Below are 16,118 nucleotides of genomic sequence, written 5' to 3'. Positions count from 1 at the left end.
CCAGATTTTTCACTACCTCTTGTGGTTTATCATACCTTACCAGGAGGAACCCACCTCTGGCACTACCTCACTGCATCTCTGTGTTGCCAGAGACACTAATGTCATGCAATGTTTAAAGTTTTCCATCTACTTCTTTGAAAATGTATAAGAAAAAGTTCTGAAGGACAAACTTTGAATCAGGATCAACCAACAAACTGAACAAAAAAAGGATAGGGTTCAAAGAAAAATGTTTAATAAATGTTTAAATAACATGATTTATGAATGTTTACATCCATCAAACATATATTACAATTTCTTAATTTTAGTTTGTTTATACTTGTTTGTAAAGTAACTGCATTTATTAAAAACACAGAAATAACTTTCCTTTTAAGGTGTCTTTGATCTTTCCTTAATAAGATTATTCAGAGTGAGAACTCCTTGATGATGAAATGAGAAGCAATATGAAGTAAAGCAACAACCTAATATACATACTTTTAAAATAAATCTAATATACACACTTTTTAAAATAAATTCTTGAACTGTCATCCTCAAACACTATATTTGCAAAGGATGTTAGTAATATATTGTATTCTTTAAAAACAGAACACTGCATATTCTTAGAGATAATATTAAAATGTTTTCATACAAAGTTTGAAAGTATACAGATACATAAATTAATATAGAAATAAAATAAAAATACTTGTTGAATAAATAATTCAATAATCTTTTGAACTTTATATTGTGTAGTCCATAATCTCTTCCTCTGTATTATTTTAATGGCACTTCTACTGCTTAACTTTTAGGAATATAATAGGATACAATAATAGAATCCTCATCCCACCAGTAATGCTGACCACAGTGCTATAATATCCTGGACAACTATTCTGCCACTCACAAAAAGACTAGTAACTACCAAAACTATACAGGATGCAAAATGCCCTATTTTTATAAAAAAGAAACATATTTCCAGCCCTTCACATATCTTAAAGATGCCATGATTGAGAAACACGAATCTATATTAAATGTTGCTTTCTTATCCGAAAGTCTGCTTTCTTGCTAAAATTCTTTTGTTATAAATTTAACCCTCCTTCTAATAAATATTATTAATCAGAACTGCTAGATTCTTGTTCCTTGAATTAAGTGTTTTGATAATGAATTGTAAAGCAGGAAATCTGACAGTATATTTGAATAGAGTCAACCCAATTGGGATCACTGGAACTTCACAAAATGAAAAAAGCAATTATCTAACCACATATTTAAAGTTCTGTTAACCAAGGTTAACAGACCCTGACCTAGAAATGCATTCAGCTTCCAAAAATACAATACATGTTTGTGCAAATTTTTTTGGCATTATTTTTGTGAGCTAATAAATTGTTCACATTCAAGATTGCCCATCATTTCTGGAGACTCAGGAATCCTCTTCCCATTCTTTGGATACACACACCAGCAACTTGCAGGATTTCCATCAAGTGAAGTTTCACACTAAGAGAATTTTAAAATAATATTAAAATAAGTATTTTTTTCAGTAGCAACTAGTTTAATAATTAATAATTAACATTTAGAGAATAATTTTTATCCAGTTCCTATTCAGGTAAATTTTACTTTTATTTTTTTACATTTTACATATAGTTCAATCTTTTTCATCCCTATTGTACTTAATCCAACCATTCCCAATCTGACATTGAAAGTCAGTTGACTTTGTCTGGTCTCTTGGAGAGATACCTGACTCCATTGCCCGTAACCCGACCGAATCCTTAGTCGCTGCTTGGAATGCTGCAGCGACTGAGGCACTAGATCGGATTGCCCCTTTGAGGCCTCTCCACCGCAGCGGATCCAGGAGGACACCTTGGTTCACCGAGGAACTCCGGGAGATGAAGCACCAAAAGAGACGCCTAGAGCGACGTTGGAGGTCTAGTAACTCTGAATCTGATCGAACACTACTAAGAGCCTTTATTAGGACTTATTTAGTGGCGATACGGGTGGCAAAATGCGCTCATTTTTCTGCTCTTATTGCGTCCGCAGAATCTCGCCCAGTCACCCTGCTCCCTCCTGAAAGGCGAGGGGGTGGGGGAACCCCTGCAGGGAAGAGCTGAGGAATTTGTTCAGTTTCTGTCGGACAAAATCACTCAGCTTCGGACAGACCTAGACTCTGCTTGGGCAATACCAGCTGAGGTGTTGAGGGCAAGTCCAAATCGGTTTTCCTGGGATGAGTTCGATTTTGTCACCCCTGAGGAAGTGGACAAGGCCATGGGAGCGATGAGCACCTCCACCTGTTTACTGGACCTGTGCCCCTCCTGGCTGGTTTCGACCAGTAGGGAGGTGACACAGGGCTGGTTCCAGGTGATCACCAACGCTTCTTTGCAGGAGGGGTCTTTCCCGCAACCATTAAAGGAAGCGGTGGTGAGGCCCCTCCTCAAGAAGCCTTCCTTGGATCCAGCCATCCTGAAAAACAACCGTCCGGTCTCCAACCTCCCTTTTTTGGGGAAGGTTGTTGAGAAGGTGGTGGCGCTTCAGCTCCGACAGACCGTGAATGAAGCGGATTATCTGGATTCCTTTCAGTCTGGTTTCAGGCCTGGGTACAGCACAGAAACCACTTTAGTTGCTCTGACCAATGATCTCTGGCGTGTTAGGGATAGAGGGCACTCCTCTAACCTAGTGCTTCTTGACCTCTCAGGGGCTTTCGATACCATCGACCTGCGACGTCTGGAGGAGGTGGGAGTGAGAGGCACCCTTTTACGGTGGTTCTCCTCCTACCTCTCCAGTAGGTCGCAGTCGGTGTTGGTCGGGGGACAGAAGTCGACCCCTAGGCCTCTCAATTGTGTGGTGCCACAGGGTTCAGTCCTATCCCCCCTCCTATGTAACATCTACATGAAACCGCTGGGTGAGATCATACGACGGCACGGGATAAAGAACCATCCAATACGCAGATGATACGCAACTGTATCTATCTGCCCCGTGCCAGCTCAGTGTAGTGGTGGACATGATGTGCCGATGCCTGGAAGCTGTCAGGATCTGGATGGGGGTAAACAAACTCATACTCAATCCCAACAAGACCGAGTGGCTGTGGATGCTGCCCCCGAAGGACAGTTCAGACAGTCCATCCTTGATCCTGGGGGGTGAAAACTTACACCCCTCAGAGAGGGCCCACAATTTGGGGGTCCTCCTGGATCCACAGCTGACACTGGATCACCACTTGTCAGCTGTGACCAGGGGGGCCTTTGCCCAGGTTCGCCTGGTGCATCAATTGTGCCCTACTTGGATCGGGGTGCACTTCAAACAGTCACTCACTCCCTTGTCACCTCAAGGCTGGATTATTGCAATGCGCTCTACATGGGGCTACCCCTGAAAAGTGTTAGGAGATTACAGCTAGTCCAGAATGCAGCCACGCGAGCGATATTGGGTGTATCAAGATACACCCATATTACACCTATCCTCCGCGAGCTGCACTGGCTGCCAATTGGTATCCGAACGCAATTCAAGGTGTTGGTCATTACCTTTAAAGCCCTATATGGCTCAGGACCAGCATATTTGCGAGGCCGCCTACTGCTGCATACCTCCCAATGGCCGATAAGATCCTACAGGGTGGGCCTCCTTAGGACACCGTCAGCCAGACAGTGTCGGCTGGCAGGGCCTCGGAGGAGGGCCTACTCTGTGTCTGCTCCGACCCTGTGGAATCAGCTACCCTCAGAGGTCCAGACCTCACCCAACCTCATGGCCTTCAGAAAAGCTGTTAAAACCTGGCTGTTAAGGCAGGCCTGGGGCTGTTGACCTTATTATGTAGGGTCCAGCCCCACTCTGAACGTATGTGTGTTGGAGAATTTTTAAATCTTTATTTTTATTTTTATTTTGTTTATTTTTTTTCTTTTCTTGTTTTGTAAGCTGCCCGGAGTCCTTCGGGATTGAGCGGCCTATAAATTTAATAAATTCAATTCAATTCTAAAAAAAAGGCAATTCTTTTTTCTGCTGTTATTTCTTGGCTGAATTTATACAGGAAAACTTTCCCAAAAGATTGAAAATGAGAAAGTTATTTTATGTAAATGAAGAGTGAATGTTGACTTTACACTAGATATTCCTTTAGGTCATAGCTATTCAGAAATACATGCTGGACTTTTTGTGTGTGTGTGAGAGAGAGTGCGTGCATGTGCACGCACACACACACACAAGTGCTTGTGTAGGGCGAATAAAGGAAATTATCAAGCAAATCTATTTAAAGATATAGCGGAATAATCATGATTTTAATTGTTCACTGTAATATATATATAAAATTGTACCAGATCTGTATATTAACTTAGCATTATCAAAAGTGCATAGGTTCATCTACAATTCTGTGAACTTTGTTCCACCTTCTCCATGGAAAACCAGTGCTTCTTATGGGAGCTTCTCTACTTCCTTCAAATCTTTTCTCTTAAAATATACAACTGAAATTGTTCCCTTCGAACAGAAAATTTGTTCTATTTCCTCCATCTTTATTTTTTTCTTACCAAAGTATAAGCAGACATAGCTATACATAGTCCACCTGCATCTGTTATCATTATAAATGTATCACACTATCTATGAGATTTGTGGAAGATCAAAAAATTCTGCTTTTAAACATATTTCTGGTGCATCATGAGACCCAGTGGCGGATTAAGGCTCACTGGTATCCTAAACACTGACAAATCTTGGTTCCCCTCCCCCTGCTTCCTTTGAACATTCTGTACAAATCTTCATTGGTTTTTTCTTTCTTTCTCAACTTTGTGGTGCTCTCTTGGGCCTGGTACCCTAAGCATGTGCTTAGCCTGCTTAATGGTTGATACACCACTGGTGAGACCTACAGACGTTTTGTTTCAAAAAAGTGTAATGTCCTTAGAATGATATTTAACTCTGAACAGTCTGCTTTTGTTCTATCAAAAAGAAAAAGGTTGAGCTGCCATCCTTAAGACACTTGAGGATGATAAGATTTTCATTTCTGAATTAACATATGGGATGGAGAGGTTTGACTTCTATCATTTTCAAAGTAAGGAGTTCTAAGCTTGTTTAATTCAATGAAAAAGGTAAAAAACCACATCATCCTTCATTAGCTTGGAAATATCATTCCCATCCTCTACCACCCAAATTACCTGTTTACTATGATAAAATCCATTTTTATTACAGTTGGGTAAATAGAATCTATATAATTGTCCTCCTGTTGTTTGTTGAGCTTTTGCCAATTTATCCAGTGCTTTGTACAGTTCTTTTTGACATGGTCCCTGAAAGAACAGTAAGATAATAAACAGTGAAGCATTAAAATAAAGGCCGGCATGCTTTTGTCCCACACACATTCAATATTACTTCTAAGTACTTCCAAAAGTTGAATCAATTAAAAGTAAGTCTGTCTTCTATTGCCTTACAAATAATATGTAATTATCTAATGTCTTTCTAGAAAACAATAATGACAGAGCTTTCCCAAAAAAACATTGAATGATGTTCTTATTTTTCCCTTTACTGTACTTTTTTTTTGTTTTTCACTTAATGCATTGCTTCTCAAATATTTCCTTCCCAAATTCCCTCTCAGAAAGTTATTTCTACCCTATGTAGGTAAAATCCTTTACGTCAATTTAAATGCCCCTGTTGTGATTGAGTAATCTGTTTGTTGCCATTATACCAAGGAAATTTCCATTATATAATTTTGGGTAATTTACTCAGATGTGAGACAGTTATGCAGGCCTGGGAAGCACTGACAATGCAGTTGCTAAAATGTTATTTATTATAATTAATTTATTCCTTGCAATGCTTAGTTGCTAGCTGTAAACCAGTGTGAGTTTCTGGTAGATTTGACAACATAGAAATAGAATAAATGAACATATGTCCCAGGTATATTCCTAAAATAAGAATACTTGAAAGCATTTGCTCTTTCTTCTAAGTAAATAAACATGAGATCAATTGTCAATTATAGCCAGAGCAGAGACACTAGTCATATACCGTATATACTCGAGTATAGGCCGACCCGAATATAAGCCGAGGCACCTAATTTTGCCACAAAAAACTGGAAAAGTTATTGACTCGAGTATAAGCCTAGGGTGGGAAATGCAGCAGCTACCGGTAAATTTCAAAAATAAAAATAGATACCAATAATGTTTTTGAATATTTATTTCAAAGAAAAACAGTAAACTAGCGGAGTATTCAATGAAATACTTCACTCACCTCATGATGCTGATGTCCCGCTGTGATGATGATGTCCCGTGCAGCCGCGGGAGCGATGTCCCGCCTCCTATGACACACGGCACAGTGATTCCTATCATTGGATCACTGTACCAGAGGAGGTGGGACATCGCTATGTGGCTGCTTGCCATAACAAGGAGGAGGTGGGACATCGTTGCAGAGCGGCAGGAGGGGGAGGAAGGGGAATCGTAAGACAGCCCTGCATTACATTAGAACGTGAGGAGGGGGGATGGTGCGGTGCGCGTTGCGCGGCAAACTGACACAGAGGGAGGGGAAACTCACAGGGGCACTGGGCCATTCACGAGTGTCACCCAGCGGCATGGCCCCGCCCCTTTTTCTCCTCCATTTCGGGCAAATTTTTCACTGACTCGAGTATAAGCCGAGGCGGCTTTTTTCAGCCCAAAAAGTGGGCTGAAAAACTAGGCTTATACTCGAGTATATACAGTATATAATTATTAGTTCTAAATAGAAAGAAGGATTTTCCTGATTATAACAGCTATAAACCACTTGCTTTATGAAGAGGTATGTGCTTTTTCATTGGAGGATTAGGTAGTCATCCTCCTAAAATGCTATAGTAGATAATTCATCAAGTAGAGAGTTAAACTAGATGACCTCTGAGATTATTTCCAACCGTCTTGATTCTATGATTTATGCATATAGTTTTAATAAAAGCAAGAGAATTTACTGGTGAATTCTATGAGCATATGGACTGTATGTATAATAAGCCATATGACTATAATATGTTATTAGACTTGGAAATGACATTTAGGACTTCTGCACCATGAAAAGTTAATATGTCAAGTCATGTATAGTGCACTTATGTTCTGATATTCTAATTAACTCATCACTTTTAGACCTTTGGTGCCATCAAGTGGTTCTTCAGAGCATACTCATATCGGCAAACATTCCTTGTATTCAATCTATTTTGCATCCAGTGAGAGCCTTTGCTGTTGAAGCAGTTGTTGCTTTGTGCCAAAACAGATCCTTTATCACTAATGAAAAAGAAAGCTCTACCAGAATCTTCAGACTTTAGCCTATGAGGGAAATTCCATGCTTTTCAAAACAAATTGCACCCTATTTTCAGAGAAACGACTAATAAGAAATTGCAATATCTGTTTTGAATGTGTCTTTTTCTTTTCTTTTATTTCCTTTCCTTTCCAACAACCAGGAAGCAGATTGGAAACTCGTGAAGCAGTGATGTTACAGGAGCCATTCTTGGAATCCCCCAAAATACCCATGCTTCCGCACTCCTTACCAACTGTAGCTTCCAAATATTCAGGTATCCTCATGTAGAGTGCATTACAATAATCCAGCCGTGACATGACTGAGGACTGGAGGACTGAGCACAGGGAATCTTGGTCCAGGAAAGATCACAGCTAGTGCACAACACAAGTTTGTCCAAAGACTCTCCTAGGCACAACTGCCACCTGCTTCTCAATAAATGCCTCCTCCACAGAATGCACAGATCTGAGGTCATTTGAAATTGCTTTGTGACGACAGAGAGGTCTTACCTGTTCCCTCCGCTTCTTAACTTCAGCAGGTTTGTCTGCTCTCAAACGTTCATAAATGTTATTAGCATCCCACGAGGCAGATTTATCTTGCTCAGCTGAAAACGCCACCTCATAGTTGACCAAGTGATCTGCTGTTATTTCATCACCTTCAGTGGGCATATCTTCTGGTTCTACAGATTCTAAGAGAAGAAATCAAAACAATAGTGTATTGAACTAGAACACAGCTTTATTGGAAATGAATTAAGGTTGCCAAATAGAAAATTTGTAATGGGCCATCAGAACCTATTATCTCTGTGTGTTCATTAATGCTATATATCTAAAGAAATATAGCAATTACATTCAATAATAATAATGACAACCACTATTATTAGAATATTGCACAGACTAACTACAAACAACAGCAAGATAAAGTAGCAACAATGGTGTATTGGAAGATTTGCAAGAAATACCATTTGTCTGAAAGCAAGAACTGGTGGGACCATAAAATAGAGACAATAATAATAATAATTGAAAAATGAAGATGCTAAAGTGCTCTGGGACTCTGGAATTCATACAGACAGGTATCCGCCACATAACATGTCATACTTAACAATTCTCAATAAGAAAGACAAAAACAGTGGATGATGGGATGTGGCAGGACCTGGAGACAGGAGAGGAGAGGAGAGAAGAGAATAAACTGGAAAAGATAACAAAATATAAAGACCTGCAATTATAAATAGAATAACTGAGGCAAAAAAGCAAAAAGAGTACAATAGGTGCCTTCAGTACAAAGTCAAAACAACTAGAACATTACTTGAACACCATCGGCATTGACAAATTCACCATCAATCAATTGCAAATAGCAGTTTTATTTCAAACAGCTTATATCTTCTTAGAGGGTACCTCTAATATCAGAGGTGGGTTCCTACTGGTTCAGACTGGTTCAGCCAAACTGGTAGTAGTTTGCCAGCCTGGGTTGCAGGAACCAGCAGCAACCCAGATCTGCCATGCCTTCAAACTGGTTCCCTGGTCAGCGAGGCATTTTCCCCCCATGCCTAGTTAGGGGCAACTGCGCAAGCCCGTAGAGCAAGAGCATGCACACAAAATTGTGCATGCACCGAACTGGCAGTAATGCTGGCAGCAACCCATCCCTGTCTAACACCACCTGCCAAGGGCTGTAAAAGACTAAGTCTTAAGAATAAATGCACACAAAGCCAGAATTGGGAAGACAACAACAAATAACAAATAATACTTCTGCAAAAACAGTGACCACTTGAATAGCAGCTGTAAAAAGATTGTATAAACTGCCTACAAACAATGCACAACAAAGTAGAAATAAAGGACAATCTGCAAGAAATACTATTTATCTACAAGCAAAAACTGAATGGGCCCATAAAATAAAGAATATAATAGAAAATGAAGCAGCTAAAGTGCTTTGGGACTTTCAAATTTAAACAGAATAGAATAATAACAGAATAAAACTTGTAAGGGACCTTTGAGGTGTTCTAGCCCAACCTCCTCCTTGAGCAGGAGGCCATATCCTATACTATTCAGGACAAAGGCAGTCCAAACTTCTGGAAACCAGTGGTGGTTGCTTCCGGCATTACTGCCGGTTTGGTGTGCACGGAATTTTGAACTGCTGTGAGAGCAAAATGAGAGGCTTGTTGCAGGAAGAAGCACATTAAAGAATTAAAGTTTTACAGTTAAATATAATAAAAAGTCTGTACAAGGGATGTAATTATAAACTTTGGGGGGTTTGTCACAATATACGGGTTATGTTGATGTTGAAATTGGTTTATTTGGTGTTCACGCAAGCTGCTTTTCAAAATACTACCATCTGATTTTTTAAATAGAATGTTCAGCATTTTCTTTAAAAATGCAAATGACATAACAGAGATGGTTTTTAAGAATGAGAGTTGAAAGTACGTTTCTAGTAACTGCGGAAAAAATGCTTCTTTCCTTGTTTCAGTTTGCTGAAAATTCAGTTTAGGCATGATCTCTTTAACATTGTCAATAGTTAAATGCATTATGAGGGGTGAAAATATAACATGCATGTAACAGGTAATTAGGTAATACAGAGGCCAAGGGACTAAATGTAGAGTATTTTATTCCTATCTGAATACAGACTTGATGACAGCTGTGGGTTTCTACTATTTAATCTGTAAATCAAAATCAACAAAACTTTAATAAATAAATTTTCAATCACGGTATATGACACCATAAGTAATTAAGAGGGGGATCAATGGGTTAGAGCATTTTACAGAAATATTATTCCATTTTTATTTAGTTTATTTAACAGTACTAACATGTCCCTATGTAAGGGAGATGGGTAGTTTTTAAATTTGATAGGTAACAAACAAACAAATGATCTTGTCTTAAAACAAAACACACATGCACAAATGCTTTCTATGCAAAATTTAAAGAACTAATTGCTTCCTTCCCTCATTGGGAGACGGATAAAGCAAATCTCTCCCCCTTTTTAAAAAAGTTTTCTCCTAGCTATGACAGTCAACCTCATATTTTCCGGGTCCTCCACTCAAACTAGAAATTATGCTTTTGTTTTAGAAATAATCTTATTTTGAAAATGCCATTGTCTGATTCCTATAGCCTTTGAACCAGTTCTTCAGTGCCAGATATTGGATGGCAAGTTTATGACCTGTGTTTTCTTACATAATGTTTTTGTCTCTATTTCCCAAACTTTGTTTTTAAACCCACCCCATAAACTAAGAAATTTCAGCCACGCTGAAACAAGTTAATATTTCAATCTTGTTACAAGATCACTCTAACCACTGTCATTTTCTTTGCCAGTCATCAGCCTCAACCAGCATTCTGAGTATGAGCAAAAAGAGAAACAGAAAGATATGTTTCTTACCTGCAGTTTCTGTCCTGCCAGCAATGGGGAGGCATGTACCTTGCCCCTGAGTGAGGACATAAAGAGGTCGAGCTTGATCTACCTGTACCTGGCAACTAAGCCCCTGGCTACACCTTGCTGTGTATATTCCACAAGGCTCCCCCAGCTGAAGGGCACAGCTATGACAACAACTGCAGCCTGGTTGATGGGATGTTTCTGGGCAGTTGGCTGACACTGGTGGACACAGCCTGAGCTTTTCTTCAGTACAAGGGGCACAATGCATTAAATGGAGAGCAGCACCCAAACTGAAGCCAGGCCCAAGAAATAAGAGCAGGAGCTGACAGCTGAAGCCTGGGTAAGTCATGACACCTTAGAAGGATTGTGAAGCAAAGTGTGCTGCTATTAGAGATAGAGGGAACACTACTCAGCTTTCCAATGCAGCTAGTCCTGAATTCTTCACAGTGGGCCATTTATACACTTTCTTGAGAGTCTATTAATCTTTAAACCTAAGTTAACTATTATTTGAAGAGGAGGGACATAAAAACTGAGTTTGATTGGTAGTTTGTATCCCATCCCCCTTATTTAATTATTTTCCCCTTTTATTAAGTGTTGCAATAATTCATCACTATTCAATTCATTCTTAACCTTTTCAGGACAGTATAAACATGTCTATAAAAAAGGGATGGATGTTTCCATTCTTATTTTTGCCTTTTTGCCTAGGGAAGAAGGGCATAAAACTTTTTATTAGAAAAGAAAAAATGGAGGGGTTGGAAGGATAAGTATTTCCCACACTCTCATCCCAAAACATCAAGAGATGACTTCATATTTGCATGAGAAGGGATGTAACAATCTCTTGTTTAATTTTTGTCATGTGGCTGGAAGTTATTAGAACAATGACGTACCAACAGAGGCCCTGGTGGGTCATCAAAACTCCTTAGATCCAGTAACCTCTGAACATAGCACGTAGGAGCTAATGTCAATTTCTGTCCTAGCAAGAATTGTTTGGTATGATTTCCTGGGGAGGCACTTGTCCTCAAACAGAGCTTAATGTGAGCACATGATCCACTGAGATGGGAAGGGGTTGGATCTGTATTTAAACATCAGAAAAAGAAAATCCCAATTATTCAACCCTTCATGGCAATTAATATCCTCACATTTCAGAATAAGTATACAAAACCTGCATCCCAACACACCTATTCTTGGTAAATGTCAAGGAGACTTAATTATAATTAAAAGAGTAAAGTTACAAAAGAGAAAAGACAGAGTGCCTGGAAGGGTCTAGTGAAGTATGGAAGCAATAAAACATGATTTTAAAAAATGGAGGGGGGCAAGAAATGGAAAATGTTACAGCTATGGGAGCAGCATTAACAAACATGAGAAAATAGCAATCTTTAAAATCTGACAGTATAAAGTATTGAAAGTATTAAATGAATAGTTGCAGCTTTAATTCAGTATTGGGGATGGTGTACAGACCGGAATAGGAAATTAAAATGGTTGGGAGTGCTATCAGCCTATCACATAATAGATTAGACCAGCGTTTCTCAACTTTGGCAACTTAGATATGATATATGGACTTTAATTTTCCAAATTTCTTAATCAGAATCTGGGAATTCACATAAAGAAAGAATACAGAGAAGAGCAACAAAGATGATAAGGAGTTTGGATGCTAAACTGTACAATGAATGGTTGTGTAACTAGGTATATGCAGTCTAACAAAGATAAGAAATAGGGATAATATGATAGCAGTCTTTCAATACTTCTCCTCCTGTTTTGTTTTTGGATTGTTTTGGTAGTCCTCTGCCAGTGAAAATGGAGTACCCCATGGGCTGGATCTGGCCCGCAGGCCTTGAGTTTGACACCTTGGGACTAGAAGATCTCCAAGGTACTTTTCAATCCTAATATTTTACATTTTATATTCTAATATTTCTAGTAATATTTTATTATTGAATTATTTGATTGGGTTTATATGATGAGTTAGTTGCTAACATAATAATGTTATCTTATAAACATAATAACATAATAATATAATCTGCAAGGCCTATTATTAAATTTGCACAAATATATTGTACTTAAAACCAACTCCTGCTGACTTTACTAGGTATATTTAAAAGTATTTTAATATTGCAGCCTTAATTTTGTTTTATCCTATGTTGAGTTTTCTTACCTAGCATCCAGCCAGATTTTCTTTTAATCATCTTTTTGCCATAAATGTTTCCTTTCTTAATAACAACATTTAAGAATGGAACAATATCTCCAGCATGATAGTTTTGAAAATATTGGGAACTCAGGAGACCAGTGGTGGGTTTTCATATTTTTTTACTACTGGTTCTCTCGTGCACGCACGGCACTTCTGCACATTCTGAATGGAGCCTCCCACCAGGGACGTGCAGTCAGGGGGGGCAGGGGAGGCAGAGCTCACCACTGTCATCATGAAAAGAAAAAAAATGTAAAAGGAAAAAGGCAAGAGCTGAGGTCAGGCTGAGCTAGTTGCTGCCAGAATCACCATGGATGACTCTGCTTAGTGCTTAACTGTTTAAAAAAGCCGATAAAAAATTGCCCTCTACAGGAGATGGCAGGAGAACGACGTGCCTCATCTAGTCTGGCATTTTATGATCATTCGAGCAAAGTTAAGCAAGGGTTAAAAGCTGAAAAATTCCTGAGTAGATGAGGCATGTCATTCTCCCGCCTCTTCCTGTAGAGGGTGCTCTTTTAGAGGCTTTTTTAAACAGTTAAGCACTAAGCAGAGTCATCCATGGTGACTCTGGAAGCAACTAGCTGAGCTTGACCTCAGCTCTTGCCTTTTTCCTTTTATATATTTTTTCTTTTCATGATGGCAGGCAAGAGCAGAGTTGAAATCATCTCTGAAACAGCTGGAAAAGGTATGTTTGGGTTGGAAGGAGGGGGAGGAATTCAAACTTTATCCTCCTGGTGCAACTCTCTCTCTCTCTCTGTGTGTGTGTGTGTGTGTGTGTGTGTGTGTGTGTATGTGTGTGTATTTGAGAGAGAGGGGAGGGAGCATATTGAGACAGTTATTTAGTTTATGCACTATGTAACACTCTAATACTATGCATTTGGGTCTTCTGAAATTTTAATTGTCCAATCATAAGAAAAAACAAGGTTTTCAGTAGAATGGATTTCCACTTCTACTTACACCTGCCAGCCAAAATGCTGCAAGTGGTATTGCTAACATAGGCTGAGGAGGAAAACCTAAATTTTCTGAATCCTGGTGCAACTTTGTGTGTGTGTGCGTTTGAGAGAGAGGTGAGGGAGGGAGAGAGGGAGGGAGGAAGGAGGGGAAGGGAGAAGAAAAAGAAAGAAGGAAGCTTATTTAGCAAAGGAGAAAAAGAAATGCTGTCGCTTTAAATCGGAACTGAGCATGCCTGGCTGTGGAATTCTGGGAGTTGAAGTCCACAAGTCTAAAAAAAATGCTGCCTCACCAGCCATAAACCTCACCGCACGTCACTGGTTGCCACTACTGGTTCGCCCAATCCGGGCCGATCCGGGAGCAACCCACCTCTGGCTCAGGCCAACCAAAATAGGATATAGATTAGTATGGTCTCCATATGTAAGGGTGTTTTAAGGATTTCTATGTTTTGGGGACATATCATCATACTGGCAGAAAACAGAATATGTTCATTTTATGTTTAAATAGAAATTATATAAATATTAATTATATTTTGGTAGTGGTTTGCTCTCCAAGCTTGTTTCAATTTAACTTCTGAACATTTCATTACGAGACTAGGTAATGAAGGTAGGGTTTTCTTGTTTTATTCCCCTTAGCTTATAAATGTCTTGTGTGCAGTTTGGTCAGTTTTTGTGTGATTGGTTGTTCATTTGGAGCTATATTTATATTAATTATATTTTCAGAATTCTTTTTCTTACTGTAATTGTCCCCCTTTATTTATATTTACTTCCTTTGTTCATATTTATGTTCATACCTATACTTGTTATCTTATGCATGTTTGACAAACAAACAAACAAATAAATAAAATTTGGAATTCAGATTATATACTTCACATCAGTTATTTTTATATTAGCACAGGAGTGTCAAACTCAAGGCCCGTGGGCTGAATCCAATTCATGGGGTGCTTAGATCTGGCCTGTGGCCTGACCTAGAAACAGCAAACACAGGCTCATGGCCCTCCCGAACATTATTTTCGCTGACAGATGATTGCAGGATGCTGTCACAGTTGAAAATGGATTTTGGGTGCCTGTTTTCACTGGCAGAGTGCTCGGGTCATCACAGGTGCCCCCAACACTAGTGATGTTGAACTGGCCATGTCCACTCTGGTCCCCCGACAGAACCCTGATGCAGCCCTCAATGAAATTGAGTTTGAACCCCTGCGTTAGCATATTTAAACCTTAATCGTGTTTTAGACTTTAAAACTAGATGTATTGTTAAGAGTAGATTTTCCTTTATGCCTGTGCAGATTTTCTCTGGCACAAAATGTTTTATCAGGGCTTAATTTGAATGTATGTTCCATTTTATTGACACTTAAAATTGAATCAGAACTGGGCAGTTCTTTATCCCAAAAGATGTATTGACCCTTGCTGGCCAGCTTGAATAAGATTTAAGAAAACTTGATTTAAAGCTCCATGTAGTAATCTGACATGACCTCTCAAGGATATTTTCAACCCTATCCTCTAAAAGCAGACATCATTATAAACCTCAAACTGAGTGGGGAACAAAATGTTAGCAGAAAAAAAGGCCTTGTAAACATTGGTTGTAGTGACTATGAATCATGTGTTCTTTCCTATGACTCAGAAAATATGTGAGAGCAGTCCAGAAGGAACACCCAGTTATGGTCAGAACATGTTACACTATGACCTAGTGGCCCAGATGTTCATTATTTTTATTTGTTTAAAGTAATGTCAAGGCTAAAGGGTGGGAATAAGGAAGATATAATACTACTACCTCAAACAAATACCCATAAACATTTCTCTCGCTCTTTTGCTACGTGATATTTTGCATCCTGTGTACTTTGCTTTGAATGAAAGCAAACAGGTAATTTGTTTTTCATCATGGACCTTTACAGTAAGGCTGAAAATTCCAATAGGAACAGTTGGGGTCTTTATGTGGAAAAGTGCCAATATTGCCAAAGACATTCTGTTTTTCAGTTGTTTACTATGTACTTGTGTAAAGAGATTTGTAAAGGCCATCTTCTATGGAATGTTTTACCTCATAACATTGGACTAGTTCCAACCTTGCTAGGTTTTAGGAAAAAGAGAGTTCATGTCCATTATTCTGCTTTCCTTCTTTCTTATATGGCATCTCATCTAATTTAATCCAATCTAATCTCCCTATAATGTACTTCCACTGCAAATAGTATAGAAATTCAAATATTTTAATTGCTCAGTTTTGACAAGTTTTACCAGCTGTTTTTCCTGTGAGTTAAGCAGGAAGTATCTAGGTATAGAAGATACGTGCTTTGAATTTATGATCACCTTCATGGCATGATATGATAGTACAGCAGATCTCAAGCTCATGTACCTCTGTGCTGAAAATGCCAATGTTAAACCAGATGTTGTTTTGAAAAATATATAAATATCTTTGCTAGTGCACATTCTTATACTCCTTCAAACATGAATATTTCATAATAATAAATATAGCAATGGTG

General features: G+C 38.9%; 1 protein-coding gene across 1 annotated transcript; it reads right to left on the bottom strand.

Annotated features, from left to right (window-relative positions):
- Positions 1 to 210: 210 nt before the first annotated feature.
- IGFBP1 (insulin like growth factor binding protein 1) lies at positions 211 to 10,952 on the bottom strand. Its single transcript, XM_032235413.1, has 4 exons — positions 10,522 to 10,952; positions 7,671 to 7,849; positions 5,079 to 5,207; positions 211 to 1,461 (listed from the first exon to the last, which is right to left on the bottom strand). The coding sequence occupies exons 1-4, from the start codon at positions 10,862 to 10,864 to the stop codon at positions 1,330 to 1,332; spliced, it is 783 nt and encodes a 260-aa protein (XP_032091304.1). The 5' UTR covers positions 10,865 to 10,952; the 3' UTR covers positions 211 to 1,329.
- Positions 10,953 to 16,118: the final 5,166 nt, after the last annotated feature.

The sequence above is a fragment of the Thamnophis elegans genome, chromosome Z (genome assembly GCF_009769535.1).
Source record: "Thamnophis elegans isolate rThaEle1 chromosome Z, rThaEle1.pri, whole genome shotgun sequence".
Taxonomy (NCBI): domain Eukaryota; kingdom Metazoa; phylum Chordata; class Lepidosauria; order Squamata; family Colubridae; genus Thamnophis; species Thamnophis elegans.
The sequence above is the reverse complement of the archived record's forward strand: the minus strand, read 5'-3'. Positions and strand labels throughout refer to the sequence as shown.